This window comes from Lagopus muta, chromosome 6 (genome assembly GCF_023343835.1).
Source record: "Lagopus muta isolate bLagMut1 chromosome 6, bLagMut1 primary, whole genome shotgun sequence".
NCBI classification, from domain to species: domain Eukaryota; kingdom Metazoa; phylum Chordata; class Aves; order Galliformes; family Phasianidae; genus Lagopus; species Lagopus muta.
This window is the reverse complement of record NC_064438.1, coordinates 36,174,842-36,196,760: the sequence shown is the minus strand read 5'-3', so window position 1 is coordinate 36,196,760 and position 21,919 is coordinate 36,174,842. Positions and strand designations below refer to the sequence as shown.

At 38.1% G+C, this 21,919-nt stretch overlaps 1 protein-coding gene across 2 annotated transcripts; it reads right to left on the bottom strand.

Annotated features, from left to right (window-relative positions):
* Positions 1-13: 13 nt before the first annotated feature.
* BRMS1L (BRMS1 like transcriptional repressor) lies at positions 14-20,215 on the bottom strand. 2 transcript variants are annotated; one of them, XM_048948745.1, is made up of 10 exons: positions 19,981-20,215; positions 12,236-12,326; positions 11,129-11,256; positions 9,569-9,648; positions 6,833-6,929; positions 6,402-6,485; positions 4,711-4,775; positions 3,296-3,335; positions 2,329-2,455; positions 14-1,669 (listed from the first exon to the last, which is right to left on the bottom strand). In XM_048948745.1, exons 1-10 carry the CDS (start codon positions 20,114-20,116, stop codon positions 1,546-1,548), a joined length of 972 nt encoding a protein of 323 aa, XP_048804702.1. In that variant the 5' UTR covers positions 20,117-20,215; the 3' UTR covers positions 14-1,545. The 2 variants fall into 2 exon arrangements, with proteins under 2 accessions (XP_048804702.1, XP_048804703.1); XM_048948746.1 differs by lacking the exon at positions 19,981-20,215 and adding an exon at positions 13,123-15,151.
* Between the last annotated feature and the right edge of the window lie 1,704 nt (positions 20,216-21,919).

Here is a 21,919-nt window from a genome sequence, read left to right as displayed (position 1 = left end):
AACACAACTCAAGGAGCTTTGAAATGATTTATGCTTTTTGCAAACTTAAATATACTTTGCTTACAGAGTTGTTACATCAGCAACACCAAGACTAGAAAACAAATAAGCACAACGTTCAGGATGTCCACTAACACCAATCATTTATTTATATACTAAGTTAAAAAATACGAATATTTTATTACAAAAAGTTTATCAAACAACTGTATACATACAGTTCATCTTGTTAAAAGCCAATGTCAACTGCTACTTTATATACATTATTCATGTCATACGCTTGTAGAAAAGCATCACTCAGAAGAAACTGATCTGGCATTTGGAAAGTAGTTACCTGCACCAAAAGAGACAATTAATACAGGAATAAACAGTGTATATGTTACAATAAAAATACTTATTTGCTGTGATCCTTTAAACCAAATGGATGCTTTCTTGCTCCACAGAGTCATCATAAGTGGAGATTAAAGTGCACATAACCAACACGTTAAAAATTCTTCAACAATCCCATCTAACAGTCTAGATGCTTCAAGCACATCACAGTAACATTAAGGATTAAGGATTTTTCTTGGTGGCTTAAACAGTAAGATACAAGAGAAATTCAGCTTTCTAAGCTGCATAAAATAATGGTATACAATGGTGATGAAAGATGAAATGGGTTACAGAAATTTGGAAAACGATGTTTGGTGAAGAAGACAGTGAAAATTTGCCCAGTTACACGATTTCTGGGGAAATATTTCCCTTTTGAAAAAAACTCACCACATTCCATACAACTATGGATCAAACAATCAAAGCATGCAACAGTATTTACATAATCATCCCAGCAGCCACCCTTCTGTGGGCTGCATGTAACACGTGTTGAAGGAACACTATTTACTTTACACATTAGTCTTGATGATAATCTGGGGAAGAAGAAAAAAATTACCAATAATATGTTTAATGTCTGTATAATCCTAAGTTAGAAAAGTGCTCCTGAAAAAAATTAACTCAAAATATTAGCTTTGTCTCATTACAAACAATGTAGAAAACCTCACAAAATATAACACAGTCAGAACTAGCAGAGCTGTCGAGGGCAACAATTTTAATAAATCAATCCACTTCGGATAAAAGAATGCTTTATGCATGTTACAATCTATTTAAAAGCAATAGCTAAACAAGCTAAGTTTATATCCACAAGAGAAGCATGACGTTCACTGAAAAACAAAATGAGTTGCTGGTAATCGTGGGTATCGTTTTTATCAAACAAACTGGTCACCAATGAAAAATAATTTTTTTATTTTTATTTTTTCCATTTTAAAAGATTAACTTTCAATGAGAAATTCTGAGCCACTACATTTGAAGAGCATACTTCATATCTAGGCACTGTACCCAATTGAGAGGTAAAATGTCTGTCAGCATGATTTAACATCCTCAGGTTTCTGAAAGCCATCTGTATGAAGTTTACATACAGCACTACAAATACACATCAGATACTGCTGTAAATTTATAAGGAATACAAAATGCTATTAAATACAACTTTCATCCCATGGCACATCAAGCATGGCTTAGCAATAGTCAGTTGTGGTTATGCTTTATTGAATATTTTCCTTTCTGTAGCTGAGAAATATATAGCTTGGACTTGCTTCCATCTGGTCTTTTGAACCAAACTTCATCATGGTTAATTGTTGTAATTATGGCACTACAGAAAATGAGGAAGAAGGGTCAGGGAAAGAAAAATAAGAAGCATTTAGAAAAGTAAAAAAAACACCTCAAAAACTCCAACTGTACTGTAAATGAAAATATGCAGTAGGTATAGACACTAGGGTCAGAGGGTACCAGCTCTATTGCAAGGACAGTTTTGACACAATTTTTTAGTAACTGCATAAGTCTCTAGTAGGTAGTTGAATTGTCAGCCAGCTATTTTTTCTCCTTACACGAGAAAATCCTCACAACATCTACAAATAATTGTTACTCACAGTAATGAGCAGACTACCCACAGTAAACCCACAGTATGCTAGAAAGCATATCCAGAAAATGCTTAAACATACAAAACCCCAAGGTGTAGAGCAAAAACAAAGCTCCAAAATTTTCCATACTATTCTACATCTGGCCAACAGGTTAAAGCCTCAAAGCAACAAAACCCCCAAACACAACCCTTAAATCACAGGCTGGCCAGAAATTGGTTAAGAGCTTCAATCCTTCAATTAAATCCCATCCTGAGAAACACATTATCTTCAGTGAAATTCAACCTTGTAAAGGTTGAAGGTTATCTCCAATTAAGCCTCATTCTTCAAGGCCACCATGTTGCCTTTTGCTTATCAGGAATATACAGAGCTGTATAAAATGAATAATATTCACCTTGTAGGACATTCATCTTTCTTATCAATGTATATCGTCTGTCCGCGTCCATACCACTCTCCATCATAATACAGTCTTCCTTCTTCAGACCTAGCACTATGTAGGTGTTTCTCTAATTTGACAGGTGCTAAAACGATCAAAGTTAATATCAACTGGCAGAAGTTGGTAAGATTTAGAAATAAGCATTCAGTAAATTATTTATACACAAAATATGCAGTTTTTCCATTGTCAGAAATAGTCTCTCTCTAGATAATTAACTCCAAATGCAAGAAAATTAGAAGATATTTATTTCCAGTCAGATAAATTAAAAGCTGTATTTCCATTTTAAAGAAGTTCTCTTCCATACAACTCTGCTATCTACGATGTCAATTTTCACAATTAGAATAATGCAACAAGACACAGAATACGAAATCTCTTTATCAGTGCATTATCTCAGACTGCAAGCAGTAATTCACCACTGAAGAACCCACTCACTTGTCTTCTCCCCCTTTTCTTCATTACTCACTACCTCCAAGCATTTGATTTTAACAAAGTTAATATGCTTCTTACCTCAGACCATGTTATCATTTACCACTCCTTTCCCACACCTGTATTTTCAGAGCTGCAGCTTGCAGTGAACACAAATCATGTTTAGAATGCCCCTTTCAAATTCAGGCAATTTCAGTTTCCTGCCTCATTTTATGAAAATATTGGCATAATGTACCAATTTCATTAGTGAAGCCCACTCTTAGGAGTCTTAATTTTTAAAATAACTTTTACAATTCACGCATCAATTACATAATCACCAATCAAGCTGCAAGTATCAGCAACTCAGAGCAGGGATAGACAAAATCCACATCTGCCAGTCAGCTCACCCCACCCTGCGTTCAGTAAAACAAGGCTAAAACAAATATAGTCTGCTTTGATGCAGTTTGCATCATTATATATTGCAAGTTCTGTCTTATGAAATCAAACAGTGTTTACTTACGTTCTGGCTTTACTCTGTGTGGCCCCAAAGTAGCCATTGCCTTGAAACAAAAGAAAATGAAGGCAGAAAGCAGAATTTTTTTCTTAAATTGCCAGCTCAAATGGTGTTGTGCAGCATAGCTCAAAACATTTGTTTTTATGTGCAGCATTAATGTTATGTGATACTGATGATACTATGAAATGAATATAAACCTTAAGTACTTTTTCATACTTTTCATACTTTATGAATATGAACTGTTTAGTTACATTTGCTTTTAAGTGTTTGGGAAGGAAAAATGACCTTCTCTAATGAGTTTTGACTTTACATATCTCAAGTTTTCTAAATAAAATCCTCAAAATGGCCATTATGTAATTCTATTAAAAAAATACAAAATGATACGGAAAAACTAAGTGCTATCTGAACAACCCATTCTCTGGATTATTAAATTATACCCACAAGCAGACAATTCATGCGAGTGAAAATCTGTGAATCATGTGCAGCAGCAAAATAGATTTTTGATTTTTGTTGTTGTTTCTATTGCTTTAAATCACATTACACTACAGCAAAGAAACTGAGCAGAAGCTATTTTTTATCTGTGCATCTGATGAGACAGGAAAACAGACAGGTTTTCACATCAGCACCACAAGACAGATGGAAATAAACTGAACACCATTTCCCAGAAAGCTTCCAAATTCTTACAACGTAATTTCCTGCTCCACAAGTTGGAAAGCACTGATTTTTGCCAGAATACAGGGAAAAGTTTTCCAACTGCAGATGCAAGGCAAGAATAGCATTTGATTACATCAAGTTACACTAACACTATGGCAAAGATCTGGTAAGACACTCTGTACTCAAAATTTAGATTTATTTTTTTCTAAATATATTGATTAGTCAAACGAATTTATCTTCCTGTAAATCCTGATCCTCTTACAGTTGGAAAAAAACACAGCATTATACTTTAAGCCAAAAGAAAAAAAAAAAAGGTGTAGTGAGAGGCTGAAGAACATGCATCATCATAAAATGATACATTTACTATCAGAAAACAAAACATATTACATATATTCAGAAATCTTTATTTAAAACAAAACCCTATCAAACTATCATAGTATGACAGACTTTGGTAGAGACAATGAGAAATCAGATGGCCTAGATACAGCCTTCAAGTTCACTGCACCACAGACACCAGAGACAATAAATATTAAGAGAGAACTTCTGCCATCTCCTTTTCAGATTCCTTTGCATGATTTGCATAGAGTCAGAAAAAGCTGCAACAGCATGGCTCAAACTAGAATCATTAACAGACCACTGAATAAATACATACCTGTACTTAAGTCTTGATGGTATTAGAAATGCATTTATGTATTTCCAGTAGGGAAAAGGAATAGACAAGAACCCAAAGAAACCCAAAGCTACAGGCATTCATGCTTTCATCTTACCTTCCTTATGGTCGTCCAGTCTTCAAGTATATCAAGGTCTTGTAACATATAAACTATATAGGGGCGTGAAAAAGTTAGGGAAAACTCTTCTATACAGTGATAATACAAATATTTTAAAAATTGTCCAAAGATATTAAGATATTTCTCTCACAGAAAAAACACCTGTGTGAAGTTGAAGCTCAGTAAAAATAAATGCATTTTTGAATTAGGCAACTTAGAAGTATACTTGTGAAGTTACTAAAAGAAGTAATAGCACGTATATATTCATACTATTTGAATTCAACATAAAATTAACAATTGTCATACAACCATACCATCCCTGTTCCAAAAATCATTCTACTTGCAATGTTATAAATTACAGTTAAAACTTCCTGCAATTTCAATGCCACTAAAAAAAAGCATTTGCACTAGTATAATCTCTTCTAAAGTTATCATTTTTATGGTATTCTACATTCTATTTGAAACTTCAAGAATCCTTCACCATTTTCGTATTTGTTTTAATTTTCTCTAAACAGGAGAGAACTACAAATGAAGAACAGTGTAGAATTTATACGTACTTGCTTTACACAGATCTCTGCAAAGTGACAAGTTCACAACTACCTTAAAATCATAAGCAGTAACAGCATGGATTAGGGACAGGAGGGACATGGAATACTCAGTTTCTTTCTTAGGAGACAAGAATCTTTCTTCAAAGTGCCATAACTTTAGAAATTTCAGCTGCACTGTACGTTCATTACAGCCTTATAGAAGATAGTGATACAAAATCCTTAAATACTATACCCATTCTACAGGAACCTCAAGCTCAAAAAATGCCTATAAAAATTAAAAATTCCAAGAGTTGAAACAATTAATCAAAGAGGGTTCTAAAGACTTGGAAACTGTTAAGAAGTCATAAACTAAGTTGAAGATGCTCCAGTAAAAGAAGCAAATCTATGAAGTAGAAGTAACACAAGTCAAGTTGCACTCTGAAGACATAATGCCTGTTTCTGCTTTCATTTTGTAGCTAACTGTTCATCAGGCTGAATCTCCATTACACTGAGAGCCAATAGTTTACCTCATATATTGTCTTGCATCCAATTAACCCTTTAAAGTGGCTGTAATAATGAAAAGTTACTGATTATTCATTTATGTCCAAAAAGAGTGTTTATTTTCAGAGCTATCACCTTTTTATGTCCCCACCTAAGAAAAAAAGCTTTTCCGAACTTGCAAAACTATCTAAGCCCTTTTCTTCTAAATCTCTTCTCCCATATTCCTTGCTCTTCACAAAAACAGGACCAAGAATACTTCAAGATACAATCTTCATTACGTGCAGTGCATTCCTTAATATACACAGGGCCCAGTTCAGGAGCACTTCCAAGTATACTACAAAAATGATGTCAAGTACCTACACCAAATACTCAAAAGATGAGCCAAATAGCTTCTACTTTTTTTTTTTTTTTTTAAGAGAGAGATATTTTTAAAAACAGACTCTGTACATAGCTAGTAATTACAGATCCCTAATTTTAATTTTCACAACAGGATGTGTTAACTAGGCTTCTCCAATCTGAATTAGAATACCAGCTGCCACTCAAAAATACATTTTGAAAATGCATTATCACCTCAACTTGTTGTTAATGACATACGTAATATGACTAGCCATCAAATAGTAGTGAATATTACCAGAATGATCAGTGATTTCAATGAAAGGATATCTGATACAACAACAGGCTTTTTTTTATCTGGACTAAATGGATCCTTCCTTTTTTTCCTTGACTGTAGCTCATCATTCCATAATTCTGAAAAGAAATAATAACAATGAACGAATCAGAAATGTGTATACCCAGTTGTTCTCACAAAAAAGAAAATCTGAAAAGTGTTTTTTTTATTTCTGGACAATCAGGTGAGATGTTGACTCTGAATAGAACAAAAGTGTCACAAGATCATGCAGTCATAGATGAATGTTCTCTAAACAGACAACAGATATTGATAATTACCGGACCAAAGTTTGTTTTAAGCTTAAATTCAAACTCATCCCACAAATCTTACGCTGTTGTTCAGAAAAGCATTCTACTGAATAACTTGAAACCAGAAATAGTATAGCTACTTGAATTTTTAATAACAGAATTTAAAAATTTTCACTCACCTGATGTAATGTCAATGCTATGTCTGTCTTCTTCAAGTCTTCTAATCTTCTCTTCTAGTTCACTTTGTACAGTATCATACAACAGAAGCTTTTCACTCTAAAATAACAAGAAATGAAACATGACTAAGTCCAGTATTACAGTAATTTAAAGGCTCAGCAGGAGGACAGAACAGATTTGAGGTGAACACTTTACAGAGCTGTAAAGCATGCAATATATCCCTGTACTCATTTCCTTATCATGAGATTCTAGCTCCTCAAAGATGGCACATTCACTTGGCATCAGCATATATATGGTCATCAAGTATCAGTACCAAGAATAACCAAGTATACAGAGCACACACCCAGACCTCCAGAATAGCAGTCAATATTTTCCTTTTGGATAGCAAAAATTTATTCTCAGTAACTAACTGTAAAACATTAAGTTCTACTCCAGCTTTCTTAAAAGTTAATGTTTTCACTGAAAGTGTTTTATTAAGTCTCCAATGTTAATGAGATTGTATTAATTTATAGAGAATTATCATCTACTACTATACTATTTACAATTACCTTTTCCCACAGAACTGATGTATCTACTCATATCACTGATATATCCACTCACAGTAAAAAGAATCTACAGTGCACGTAAAATACTCTAGAAGTTGTGAAAGCAAAACTGTGTACCTTAAAGCTGCGAGAAACATTCTTAAAACTGCTTTAGAAAGGTTAGCTAGTTCATCAATTTAAAAGATTATCTCTGATTCACATAGATTAACAAAATGCCTCCAATGCTTTTATATAAAAAGTGCTAGTAACGCACAAATGGAAATACACTCTGATGCAAGCTTTCTACAGCATGTTGTAGTCTAACCTCTTTTCTACCTACAGGTATTTCAGAAAGAAAAATCAACTTTTTGTACAGCTGCTCTCAATTATAACACCCTATATTGTATAACTTTCTTATCAGCTCAATATCTGTACCAAATAGTTACCCTTTTAAAGGCAGTTTCTAAACACACTTAACTTCCTAAAACTAGAACTTTAATTAAAAGAAAGAAATTAAGCTGAATTTCACTTGCACACTTCGTAAAACACAAGTAGGAAGCACAGCTGACTGTTACATTCTTAAGCTCATGTTCGCTGACCAACACCGCTAACAACTCGAGGAAACAGAGACTTGGACTTAATTACTCAAGGAAAAAACAACAACAAACAACCAGCTTAAGTAGCACAAGTCACTGCATCTACTCATTTGCCACCATGTCTCTTTCTCTCTCATGCCAGAGGCTGCAGACCTAGAGCCAATTCAGCAGATCTCTGTATCTCAACTGCTTCTGCCCACAGCGCAGCATACCAACAGAAACAACACCAATGTTCAAACTGAACACTAAAGCAAAATGAAGCAAATCAGCTCAGGAATAAAAACAACCAAATAGTCCTACTCCAATAGACATCTGTGTGGTTAACATTCCCTTCAAGTCACAAAGTACTTGTGTTCCACAGATCCCCCTTTTATATATTTCTCAAGCCGTTACTACTAAATAAAAAATAATCCTCAATTGAACTGAAAATGCAAAAGCTTTCTTATATATACCTGAAATGTCAAATTAGTACTATTTGTTCTGATACCATTTTAGAATTTCCTTTTTAAAATGAAATACTGTTTGTGTTTAGATACCTGTTTTGCTGCTAGTCTTGGTAACAAATAAGGTGTGAGATGATGTTATGGGCAACAGAGGCATTCTTGCTGAATAGCTACACTCAGAGCAACGATCCTACAAGCAGCATTACTGATTTTGGACAGCTTTTCCCCAGGGACCCTTCTTGGATGTTGCATGTTTGAATCCCGAATGTTCCAGTGTAAAAGAATAGCAGCAAAACAAGCAACAAGGACAACCTTAAAGATGAATAATACACAGCCAAAGAAAATCATTCAATTGTGGATAAGAAACCCTGCAAGTCTTACAGCATTCTGACCAACCTCAGGATTGTATTCACAGGAAAGAGGAGAACCAGTAATGAACAGTCTGTCTTATGTTGTACCTTTTCTTTTGTAAGGCAACCAGAAAATGGAATTTTTAAATAGTATGTGTGTACACTCTTTATTTATTGGCAAAATAAGAACCAGGAATTTCAGGAATACAGTTAGCCACCTAGAAGAACACACATTTAAGCCACTGTAAAGTATGCTGAGGAGGACTACAATGCACGCATCAGGATCTAAGCAGCTACGCCACAGGGTCAGACATACAGGTACCTGATTATTTGCACTACAGTACAGTGCAGTAAATGTTATGTAAATGCTTCAATGGAAATGTTTATGTTCAAGCAGAGAAACACATTTTTTCAAAAGCAGTCACAGGAACGGTAACTCTATCACTAGCTGACCAAAATACCTTAAAAACTGAGTAAGGCTATTATAATCACAAAAATGTAAGGTGCTTTTTGCTAAAATTATGGTAGATATTATAGTTACTGGTCTTGGTAAACATGGTACCAAAATGATTTTTACCACTCTCATTATTCTAAATAAGAAAATTACACTTACATGAAAGCAAACCTATTAGAAACCTAACTTTGAAATGCTTTGAACAAGCTTTTACGTGGATTTTAATGTCACAAAAGGTTTGCATTAAAATAGCAAGTAACAGCAATAGAAAAATTAGAACATAAAAAACTAAAACATAAAAATATGCACTGAATTTGGAAAGCATGACACACAGTAAAGGAAAATGTTCAATACAGAATAGCTGGCACAACCTCACAGTGCTGTCGAGAGGCTTGAATTTCACATTCATACTTGTTCTTCACAGATTCCAGACAAAGCTCTCTATAGATACCTGTCAAACAAATGACAACGTTACTTTCTTTAGCTAATATGTGATTCCAAAATTCTCTTTTAAGATTGCCTTCAAGCCCCAAAATATGTACAAAAGGGAAAAAACATATAGACCTATTTTGTTAGGCAATTAATAAATATTTTTGTTAGGCAATTAATCCCTTTTAATTCATTAAATCTAAATATCTGAAGAAAAATAAATGCTATTTTCACTTTTTGCCCTATCTGTCAACAGTTACATTAGTTACCATGCTAACCTTACAAAATAGGTCTATTTCACACGGCCTACCAAATTACCCTGGATATCTTCAAATTTCAAATACATAAGTATTCACCCATTCTATTTTCTAATTACTATTTTAAATAATACTTAGAGAGTTTCAAATAGCTGGAAAACAGAATGAAAGAACAAGCTTTTACAAATGAATGTGTGGAACAAGACTTGCTTTACACAGCATGACACTAATAAATCACATCATTTAACAAGACTATTCCACTCAATCAAATAGACTTCTTGTGATATAAATAAAAGTATTTCTGAGTATTAGGTCTATTTCTTGCACCTGTCAATTCCCAGTCACTGCTTATTTGCAGTCCTTAAGGGTTACTTGATAGAGCTCAAACTCTCATACTACCCACTTCTGTCAAGGCTACGAAACAGTAAGAGCAAAATCTTTCTGCTATTTCTGGCATCCTCTGAAATGATTTTCGGATCTCAATGAGTTGAAGACAAAATGAAAAAAAGAAAAAAAAATTAAAATATCTGATTGCTAGACTTCAGGAAAGTTGTAGAAAGAGCTCAGGAAAAACACTACATTGGAACACTGACTTTACTGCTGTCGAAGACTTGAATCAGGAGAATCCTTAATATTCTGCCTATTCACACCCACCTACATCAAAGCACTGACAGAAAATCACATTTAAAACTAAAAAGCTACAGGTGGTTTCATGTCACAGCTCCTGGGAAGTTCAGCTTGGAGTCTTCATCTTCTGCAGTAGGCAAAAGTACTGCTCAGAATTAATCAAGTAAATTTTGGATAAAGATCTCAAAACCCAGAAATTCCAGGTCACCATCATTATGAAGCATTATGAAGATGATCAAAAGAGAGAAAAATGCCATAGACCAGAAGATTTCAATTTCTCTTCACAGCCTGGAGTCAAAAGTAACAACTGAAGCATCAAAGTTTACTGTTTCTAATTTAGAAACTTGGTGCTCTCTACACAAAGACAGATATTCAATGAAACGTAAATAAGCCGTATTTTCAGCTTGATGCTATCAGGCAAATAAAGAAGAAGCAAACAACCTATTCAATTTGACCTGAAAAATATTTTAAGTTTAAAACCACGACAGCGTTTCTAACTTTAAAACACACTCTTGTAGCAATTTTAAAGTAAAAATCATAACAATTGATAAAAATTGGTGTTTAAATGAATAGCAACATCATATGGTTGAAATAGAAACATTCGTTTTATATGCCTACCTGCCACCTTGGTTCTGATTTGCATATTTTCTTGTAATGCTGCCAATGGTTCTAAATATTCAGGTGCTTTTCCAGCTATGACCTCTTGCAGTTTTGCATCCACTTGGCTTAATCTTTCTTTGTAAAGTCTGAAAACAATAAACATTTAAATATATATATATATATATATATATTTAAAGTAAATACAACGTGGAAGAAATTTTAAGAAGAGCTAATCTGACTCTTTGTTAATGCCTTTGTTAATGGTGCACCTACAGAAGTAAATTAAAGATTCCATGCTTGCAATACGGGAGGAAGAAAAAGATTTTTAGATAGAAATCTGCATTCATTTTCTTGTCCACGTATCTGCTCCTACAGAAGCACAAACGAAGGAAAAAGATACACAGGCTCTTACTGAAGCAGCCCTCATTCCATCTCTGGTGAAAACCCACATATGGAATGCTATCAAAAATGTCACATCCACTTTTGAGTACACATGGCTATTCATCTCCTCTCTTCTGCTTACTAGGTCTTCAGTGAGTGATACAGATATTATGGTAAACTACTGACAGATCTAACACTGGTTTCACTTTCAGTATTGGTATCTGGTTTGCAGTAATCACAAGAAATTTTCATCAATGACAGCAATAAAAAGTGCTACAATGTCTTACAAAAAAACCCCTCATATCTAGTTTAGCAAACACAATGCTTGAGTTTGTTTGTCTGTTTCTACAAGTCACGCATATACACAAGGAGGAGAAGGATCCTGGCATACCTCTCCAAAGATCACCACTCCTTGGTGCAACAGAACCACACCTGCCCTTTACCACAACACTTCAGAACTATTCTTGCAGCAAAACAGAAATAAATATATTTATATATGTATACATGCACATGCTTACATATACTGTACACATTATGTGCATGTGACTCCATGGTACATATTCTTCCCTTTCAGAGACACCAAAGAGAAAGTATTCCAGAGCAGCTGCCTGCAAACCATATCAAAACTTTCAACCATTATTCTTCTCCAAAAGTAATATCCAGATATTTGAAAGACAAGAAACACCAGTTGCATACCATATTCTCACAGAATAGACCCTCAAATGAGGCACTTAAGATACTTACTGATCTTTGAGATCTGTAAATTGCTTTTCAAGATTAGACATTTCATCTAAACACTCCATTCTTCTCCTCTCGCAGTCTTCATCATCCATTTCTAAGAATAAGAAAAGGTAATATATTTTGAACAATGTAACCAAGTAGACTGCATAGTTTGCTTCTAAAACTTGAAGCAAATCTGAATTTAAGCAATAAACAGATCAACCATATTACTATGCTACAGCAGGTTACAATAGACCACTTATCACATTAAGTAAGAAACTTAAATTTGATTCAAGGAGCCCCATGAAGTGTTATTTTTCTTTCCCACACCAGAAAACAACATGATTGTAAGATTTCAAGAGGTTAAATCTCATAAATGACAATGTAAAATGCAGATGAAAGTGTGAAACAGAATAATTAATCCTTGTACAGCACATCAGATGAGAAGCAGCATTACTCATGAAGAGTTATTAGCCATAACTGAAAATTCCAGTGTGTCCTGCGTCAGTATGAGCAAAAGAAATCCCTGGAGATCAAGTGAACAAGTTCAAATGTTGTGCCTGTCATATGTAATTCGAGGTTTTGTGTCATTAACATCCATTAAAAAGAAAAATGTAACACTTGGTTTTGAAACAAGGTTTCATCCTCTTTAATTGGAAGAGCTGTTTGAAGCTAAAATATTCATGTAGAAATATCTGTAGCTCATCTCAATGACCACTAGAAAAGACTTTGTAAACAGTTTTTAACAGTGAAACCTAAAAAATGCAGGATTTTACAGAAACCTCATTTCAGATGCTTTTATGAAGCAAGAGTTATTAAATTCTTTTCAGAGCTTTTGTTTTAATTCATACTTCTGATTTTTTCCCTAATTTACATAACAAACATAATGGTAAGGTATAATAAACACTCACTTTTTGGACAAGAATTTTTGGCTCTTGCCAAAGGGACATCTAAGCATCAGTTGTTACCTCCATTCCCATTTCTTAAACTACAAAATAGAAAAATCATTAACACTATGAAGTGGCAGCACCTATTGACCTTCAGGTAAATGCCTTGAGAAGGTGAACTAAAAGTTTCAGTTTAGAAAATTCCTTCTTCAACAAAAGAAAACTATCTTTTTCCTTGCTTTTATGGTGGATTAGATAAACTAAAAGTTGTGAAGAGTTTCCCCAAGATAACATTTCTTGTTTCTATTTTCCTTCACACAGAAATCCTATCTCTGTCTCTGCCCTTTTAGATTTAGCAAAGCACACCTCAAGAGGATAAGAGATGGATGTAACAAGCAGCAACCACAGAACGGAAAACTGCTGAATTTTAGTGACATGCAATCTTCTGCTGTGCTTGGCAAGCAAGAATAAAAGGGAAAGTTCTAAACTCTATTCCTATCAAAGACACACCAGTTTCCAGGGTATTTCTGAACCCATTAACTTCATTAACCATAGTTCTCCATGATAACAAACTGAATTTCTAGATCCAAACCTCCACCAGTCCTGCCCAGTGTATTTTAAATAAAGGAGTGGGAGAACAAGCTCTGCTAAGGTATACTCAGGGGGCAGAGATGTCCTGAAGCTGCTTTACCTCAGCAGCATCTCAGAGAGACAGCTCTCTGGTTAAGGCACAAGCAACTAACCATTAACCAGTGTTAGAAGGGCGGAGAGCCACATAGCCAGGAGCCAGAGCACAAGAGGAGAGCTTGACTAAGTGGAAGCCATGCCCAGCAGTGCAGTCACTCCAGAAAACAGCTGACAAAAAGGCCAAGCAGGGCCTCAAACCAAGCAGAGATGCTCTGCATCAGCTCCTCTAGTCTACAAACAACTCTGAATGCCTTCGCCTCTTCCTCAGTCAACATTTCACTGCTTTATGTGGTCTCATATGCCAGCTCCAAAAAAAGGCAGCATTCAAGCCTTCATTCTTGTTGTTTTGCAAAAGAGTACAGTGATTTGCAAAGGTGAGAGGAGCCTGCATATCACCTCCCTAACTCAGAGAAACCTATTAACTCACATCTACCACTCAGATCCCTTGATGCATCTGTTCCACATTCCTTTTTACTAAAATCATACCTTTTCATTGAAATAAACACAGCTTTCAAGTTTGAAAACCATACCGGCCCCTTCTACCTGTGCATGAAAACCAACAGGCAGCAGAAAAGTACGTCCAAATGAAAGACTTACTGCAGTTCCTTAAACTGCAGTCAGTACAAGCAGAAAACTTTGACAAAGCTTTAGAAGATGACCTAGCCTGACGAGAGAGAAAATTTAAAGCTGGAACTTCTAATAAATGCTAGGCAGACAGGGAAGAGTGAGAGAGGAGAGAAATAAGCCCTAAAGGCATGTCTTAAAAGGCGTGATTTCAAACTCCTGTTCTCAAAAATAAGGCAGATCTTGAAACCCAGAATAAGATTGAAAATCAGATTAAAGAGCAAAGCTTTAGTTGGCAGTTCAATGTACTGTCTGAGCCCAACTGACTGGGCAATTTTCACCTCAGTCAGATTTAAGGAATGCAGCAGTTACATTACTTTGAGAGTTGCCTGAAGCTTTTATGTACTATAAAAATAAAAATTCTATGAAGTTTGAAGGATCTGCCCTGTGAAACAAGACAAGCCCAAGAGAACACTGGGATGCAGATCCTTTCCAACTTTCTTCTTAAGCTCAAGCACGCATTTCAGATTTTTTCAAGTACTGTTTTGGTTCTACGTATGTTTCAGCAAGCAATTCATCCAGAAGTTTTCCCTTATATCAACATGGATTTTATTGCTTATGGATTTAAAATGAATAAATAAACTAATTAAAAAAAACACATTAGAACTGCAGCCTCTTCTGAAGATCAGTGCAACTCCCCAACGCTGGAGGGAAAGGGGATTGCATCTTATGTTTTTATCCACTGTTGCAAGAAAACAAGAAAACACACTGGCATGAGGGCACAGCGGACACTTCTGTATTACTGAAATAAAACAGAGCTTGTTTAAATCTCCCCTCAGCTACCTATACACTCAAAAAATGTTGGACTTCCTGTCTAGAAGTCTACATTCTACCTGTAACACTGAATAACAATCTTCTCGTTTCATTTTGCCAATTAACCATTTTCAAGTGTTAAGACTCCTGAAATATCTTCAATTCCTCAATTACAGAAACTTCTATCTTTAAAGAACAGTTCAGTGAATATTCAGTAATGAAAAAGTAAAAGAGTTTTCAGATTATATCTCACAGCTTATCTGTTGAAAATTCACATTGCTAGAAATGGAAAACAACTCATTATATATTAAAATACTTGCTAATGGCCCCATACTGTCTCAATACTTCACATTAGGTTTCATACCACACAGAGCATTTGGGGCATTTTAAATCATTTTCAGAATTACAGTCATTCTTTCCCTACTATATTCAAATAATCCAACTCAGCAACCAGGGCAGCCCAGTTTAAAGACCAAAAAAAAGTACTTAAAACACAAGAGTACCTAATACAGCTCTTATCAATAAGCTGTGGCCTATAAAAAATGCTCTATAAAATGCCCAAATTGTCATCTTGGATGGTGAACATAACTTGTGGCTTTTTTATTCATCCCTGATATGCTATTCTGGGCCTTTGCCAATATTAAAAAACAACACAACACTTTACTAAATACGTATCAACAAAAGGACCAGGATAGAAATGGTGCCAGCTCTCAAGGCCTTCTATTTTCTCAGGCATCCACTGGAAGAGATTAAAAAAAAAAAAAAAAAAAAGTTAAATGCAAGTAAAACAAATAACAAATTTATAAGAATGAACTTGAAGGGATTATCTCTTTTTTTTTTTTTTTTCCCCCAGTAATTTTAATTAATACTTATTTCCTGCAGTGCTAATCATCTTATGTCTGTAGAAGCAACACGCTTCCATGGAGTAAATTCATATTTGTCAAGACACTGAGATAAGCATGTAATTTTCCATAGTCATCATTTTTAAAGCGCTCCCATAAAAGCGTTTCTCCATGGAATGCAACAGAAATTATCCACAGGGTTTCTTGTATGGCTTTAAAGAAACACACACTACTTTCACGTAAAACATTGCTCCTCCTTCATCCCTGCTAAAGACTGTGGAAAAGCAACAGCATTACTTGCCCTCATTTAAAAATAATAAAAAAAAACAAAAAAGAAATCAACAAAATGGACTTGCAAAATTGAAAGTTTGCTTTAAAAATGTCAGTTACCAAAAATTACAAACAAGAATACAGGAAAATTTTGAAAGAGAAGAAGCTTCAAAGCCTGCAGCTGGTACTAATAGACAGTCCTCCCTTCACCAGAGCCAGGGAGTTGGAGGAGAGAAAGCTACATTTATATCTGTCATATTAAGTTCTTTACTATGAGAGTGGTGAGGTGCTGGAACAGCTGCCCAGACAGGTTGTGGATGCCCTGTCCCTAGAGGTGTTCAAGGCCAGGTTGGATGGGGCCCTGGGCAGCCTGGTCTAGTATTAAATGGGGAGCTTGGTAGCCCTGCATGTGACAGGGGGGTTGGAGATTCATGATTCTTGAGGCCCCTTCCAACCCTGACTATTCTGTGATATTAAGCTCTCTTTCCCACACAGGAAAAAATGAGAATTAAAAAAACAAAAAAATTTTATGACATACTGTTTGGACAGAAAAATAGAGAAAAGGCAGCTTATATAACAGTAACCTACATAAACTGCATAATCTATTTCAAGGTAAGCGAGAAGAACCACTGGACTAAGTAAGTAAGGGTTATTGTTGCAGTACTGCTCCTGGACCTCATCAAGGAGTCCTTTGCAACCCCATGTCTCACCTCCATATCACTCAATAAGCTTGCGTATTCCTCCTCTACTCTATGTTTTCCCTCTGAAAGATAGTGTCTGATAGTGTCTGAACAAATAGTGTCTGTTCAGTTCTTTTGAAAAACAGTCATGTTCAGGAGGGAAGAGCTGTCTCCATTTATTTATTTTCCCAAACATTCAAGTCCACATTCAATTCTGATAATAAAAGAATTGAAACATACCTTTCTAAGTCACATGAGAAAGGAATGGAGCGGTTTGCTGTGCAAACAGGGACATAGTTAGACATGCTTTTCACACTCAAAATGTGATACCTGCAGCTACTTGTCCTGATATCCTCTCTCAAATTTACTTTTCTTCCAACATAACCACCAGTACACACTGATGCTGCCCAGATTAAGTTTCATCAAGCCTACCCAAGGCAAGTTAAACACATCTTTCTGGCTCTTTTCTTTTCCAAGTGAACAACTTCAAGAGAATGCGGATAAGGAAAGATCTGTACCTGGATCAATGAACTGTTCACCTGTAACAGCCCAACTATTTATAAAGTTCAGTGCACATACATGTTTCACCACCGAATAGCTTTGTACACACTGGTTTAATTAGCAGTTGTTTCAGTGAACAGAAATCAAGTTCAACTACCAAGTTAAGCCCAAAGCTTCACCAAGCACTTATCAAATGTAGTCAAATATCCACAGAGAGCATAAGAGTTTGAAACAATGACTTGTTCTTCAGGCAGCTCCCAACCATACATGTTCAGTTCAGGCTATATTATCTAAAAGAAAACCATCATTGTTTGGGAGAAATAGGGGCCTCAGCACTATCTATTCTGGAATCTCTTCTAACTAGGAATCTCTTCACCAAACCAGTTGCTATTATAGACACAAATAGAAACAACGTTTGTAATAATTTTGCTAGTTCTTGCAAGCCCATACCTGGATGTGCTCCATGGTTTATGGACTGAAAATATTTCCTGAGTAATACTGCATTAGATGAGAGAAGCAAGATGTTCCCTCAGATCAGGAAACTGCCAAGAACTTCAGAATCTCTGCTTCAAGAACCCTCCCGTCTAAACCTGTGCAAGTCATTAGTCTTAAATTCACAAAAATGTGTGCCGAATTAACTGATGTAAATTGGAGATCTTTACATATTCTAACAAAATTGTTATTTATGACTTCTGTTGCTCTGGAGCTGCAGTCTAGCTAAGCGTTAGTTTACATAGGCCCCAGTACCTCTCGTTCACAAATCAAATTCTTCACTCAGCCATTTTTGCTATTTCACTTTTTAATGGGTTCTTTTTCTGACAGCTTAGCATACAAAGGCCGAATATCACTGAAGACAGAGCAAGAAACAAGGACAGGAAAGTACACTGCACCAAGAAGGGTGAGTAAGGATGTGAGGAAGGATGGTGATACTTGGATCCAAGTAGATAATAATCAATCAGCTGCCTAGAGCTGTAAAGTGGGGTTCAATCAGCGATACTTGCCCAAGGGCATGTCTATACTCTCTCAGCACGGCAGCAGCAAAACTTTCCTAGTACTGGCAGAGCCTTCACTCTACACTCTGTTACTGCAGAGCCAACTTAGATGACTCTGTATCATACCTGTGGGCTTCCACAGTTTTCTACCTAAAAACAGTCCAGATGAGAGGAGTTTCCATGAACCACCACATTGGAGCTCTCCCTGGAATGAAGTCAGTGTGAATACAAAAGCCAAAGGATGTTAATAGTCAAGATCTCCCAGATCTTCTAATATCAGATAATAATGAATTAACAGTATGTTGAGGGCTTTAACACATTCAGGCAAACCAATTGTACGTCAATGCATCTAAAAATGCAATGTCAAAGGTGGAAGAGCTAGGATCCAAACCACACGAGCCCGGTACTCACACCACTAGTAACTGTGCTGCTACAAGCATGGGCCTGGACCAGGACAGCGCACTCTAAATGCAAGGAGTACGTTCCAACTACCAGAAGCTTGCGTCAGGACCACAGCCAGCACTGAGCACAGCTCCAGCTTTTCAAAGAATCACAGAATTTTTTGAGTTGGAAGGCTCCTTCAACAGTCCATTTGGTCCAACTCCCCTGCAATGAACAGGAACACCTACAGCTAGATCAGGGTGCTCAGAGCCTGGTCCAGCCTGCCTTTGGCTGTCTCCAGAGATGGGCAGACCACATCACTGGGCAACCCGTTTCAGTGTCTCACTAGCCTTACTCCTTTTTCCCCCCATCCTACCCAAACCAAATCCCCTCACCTTAGTTTGAAAACATGTCCCCTTGTCCTATTATAACAGAGTCCTATGCCTTCTTTCCTATAGCTCCCCTTTAGACACTGAAAAGCCAGTGCATGCAGTGACAAAGGTCCCATGTGGGTCAGGACCTACGAAGCCCCAATAATCCCAGATTGCAGTGCACTCTCCGAAGGATCAGTGTGGATCCCAATAAATGACAAGTTTCTAATTTAGCCCTTGGAATGATGAGGTAACCACGGACAGAAAACTTTCCTTCTAGCAGGGTGGCAGGTGAATAGCTGCTAGATTCACCTTTCACATGCTAAATCATCCCCAGCGCGCAGTCCTGAGCAAGTTAGGCACACACAAAAAAGGTGTCTTTATCGCAGCAGGGTTTAACGCTGCGCAGAAGAGGTCAATGGCACTGACAGGTCCCCTCCCACCCAGGCAGGCCCCAAAACACCCAACAGAAATGCTCGGTTTTGCCTGCTAAGAAACAGGCAGACATTGGCTCCGGCCGCGGACCGAAGCACCAGCGAGGCCCCACACAGACACCACAGCACCACACGGCCCGGCCCGCACGGCACCAGGACCTGCGGCGGGGGCCGAAATGGTGCCGTCGTGCCCCCGCCACGTCCCCGCCCCCGGCTGGGCCGCAGCAACGGGAGGGCCGGGGGGCGGGGTCGCGGAGGGGGCGGGTAGCGGCAGTGCCGCGGCCGGAGCTGGGGCCGGTTCCCCCCGGAAGGGGCAGAGAGAACGGCGGAGACGGCGACTGCGATACCTGAGCTATCCCCCTCCTCGGACACGGACGAGCTCTCGGTCTCCTCCTCTTCCGAGGTGCTCCCCTCGTTCTCCCCGTAGTCCACCTCCATCTCATCGTGGTTGTTCTCCTTCTTCTCCCGGGAGTGAACCGGCATCCTGCCCGCTGCAGAGCCCCGGGACAGCCCCAGAACGGCCCTTCCCGCCGCTACCACTGCCAGCCGCGCCGCCGCTGCCCCGCCCCGCGGTGCAACCAACCCCGCCCAACGCCCGCCGTGCCCTCCCATTGGCCGAGCCCTTCCATTGGCCGAGCTCTCTCATTGGCCGAGCCCCCCCATTGGCCCAGCCGGCAGGTACAGCGAGATAGAGCGCGGGGCACGCTGGGAGTTGTCCGCTGCTAGTAGGGTGCTGGTGTGTGCCGTTCCGTCCTGAAGGATGCTGCGGTAGCCGGGAGCGCTTTGCGTTTCCTGCAGGCGTGGCCCGGCCTGTAGGCACTGGGGTTTCAGAGGAAGCGTGTATAACACGGGCCGGTTCTGAGGTTTGAGCTTGGGAAAAGAGCAGCAGTGTGGGCTGTATGTTTCCATGCTTTCGTTTTGGGAAGCGAGAGCTCCGTCTGCCCGGCGGAAGCAACTCTTCGTATTGAGATACAGATTCAGCTCGGCAACACCAGGCCGCTGTAGCCGCTGAGGATGACCCTCATTCCCGCTTTCCCCGGCTGCCGCGCCCCGTGAGCCCGCGTGCAGCGGCCGCTCTGTCTGCGCATGCTTCGGGCACGCGCATGCTCTGCGGCGGGGGTGGCGCGGCCCGGTGTGAGTGCGGGTCTTGGCTGCTTGATGGCTCCTGTTGGTTGGTGTGAGGGTAATGCTCTCGGGCTTCTCTTGTTCAAAAACAGGTTTTGGGACCCCAGAAGCTGATGCAATATCAAAATGTAGAGGCAGTTCCCAAAGGAACTGGAAGATAGTGTCAGCTGACGTGCCCAGAGTGCTTTGAAAGGGGCGTCAGGTATTTGGGTGGCTGAAATGAAGTTGGGAATAGTCTGATGAGAGTTGGCCGTGTCCTCAAGGAAAAGGGGTGAATTTCACAGACTGGGTCTGAAATGCTTTGTAATGAATCCATGTGGATTTAGTAAAAAGAAACCAGAAATGAAATAATAAAAAAGTCTTAAGGTTTACATCTCAGTCTAGCAAGATAAAACAGGAAATTGAGTACTATGGCCTGGAAAGGCCTACTGGAAGCAACAGGGAATGCAATGGCAGGAAATCAGGAATCTTTTGGCTCCATGACTGTAATTTCCTATGCAAGCAGTTGGAACTAGGTCTAAGGGGCTAAAAATAAATTCAAGGAGCAAAACAAGGTTCCCATGCCACACTGGAAATGAACAACTGAGATGCAGAATTGAGCCAGTTTTTTTTTTAATGTTATTTCAAGATATGTGATTTTTACATATTTCTTCTATTATGTTTCTTGCTTTGAAGCCAAGGGAGAGTTACCCTGCTAAAGCAATACAAGCATTTACTGTCTTGATGGGAACAAAAGTACCAGCTGTAGTCAGTATCTCTGTCCAGGTGGGATGCTGGACCAAAGAAGAGGTCAGGCTAATTCCAGGAGCTATGTTTTGGTACAGTGCACAGATAATTTGTTTCTGGAAATAATCAACCTGATCACCCATACACGTTTAGCGTGAGAAGTGGCAACACCTAACTCAATCATCTGTCTAGAGCCCAGATATGTGCTAGGTGGAGAGGGAAAGAAGACATTCTGTGTGGCTTGTGAGATAATTTTCAGAAATGTGTTCTTGCTGTGTGAAGATGCCTTTTAGGAATCCAGTTACTGAAGGATCAGTCTGTAAATCAGTCATTTTATTGAGATAAGTGAAAGGAAGCATCAGGTGCCTGCAAAGTGCTGAATTTTTTTCTGGATTGAGTTTTGCCTATCAGAAGAAAACAGCCATTAAATGTGAT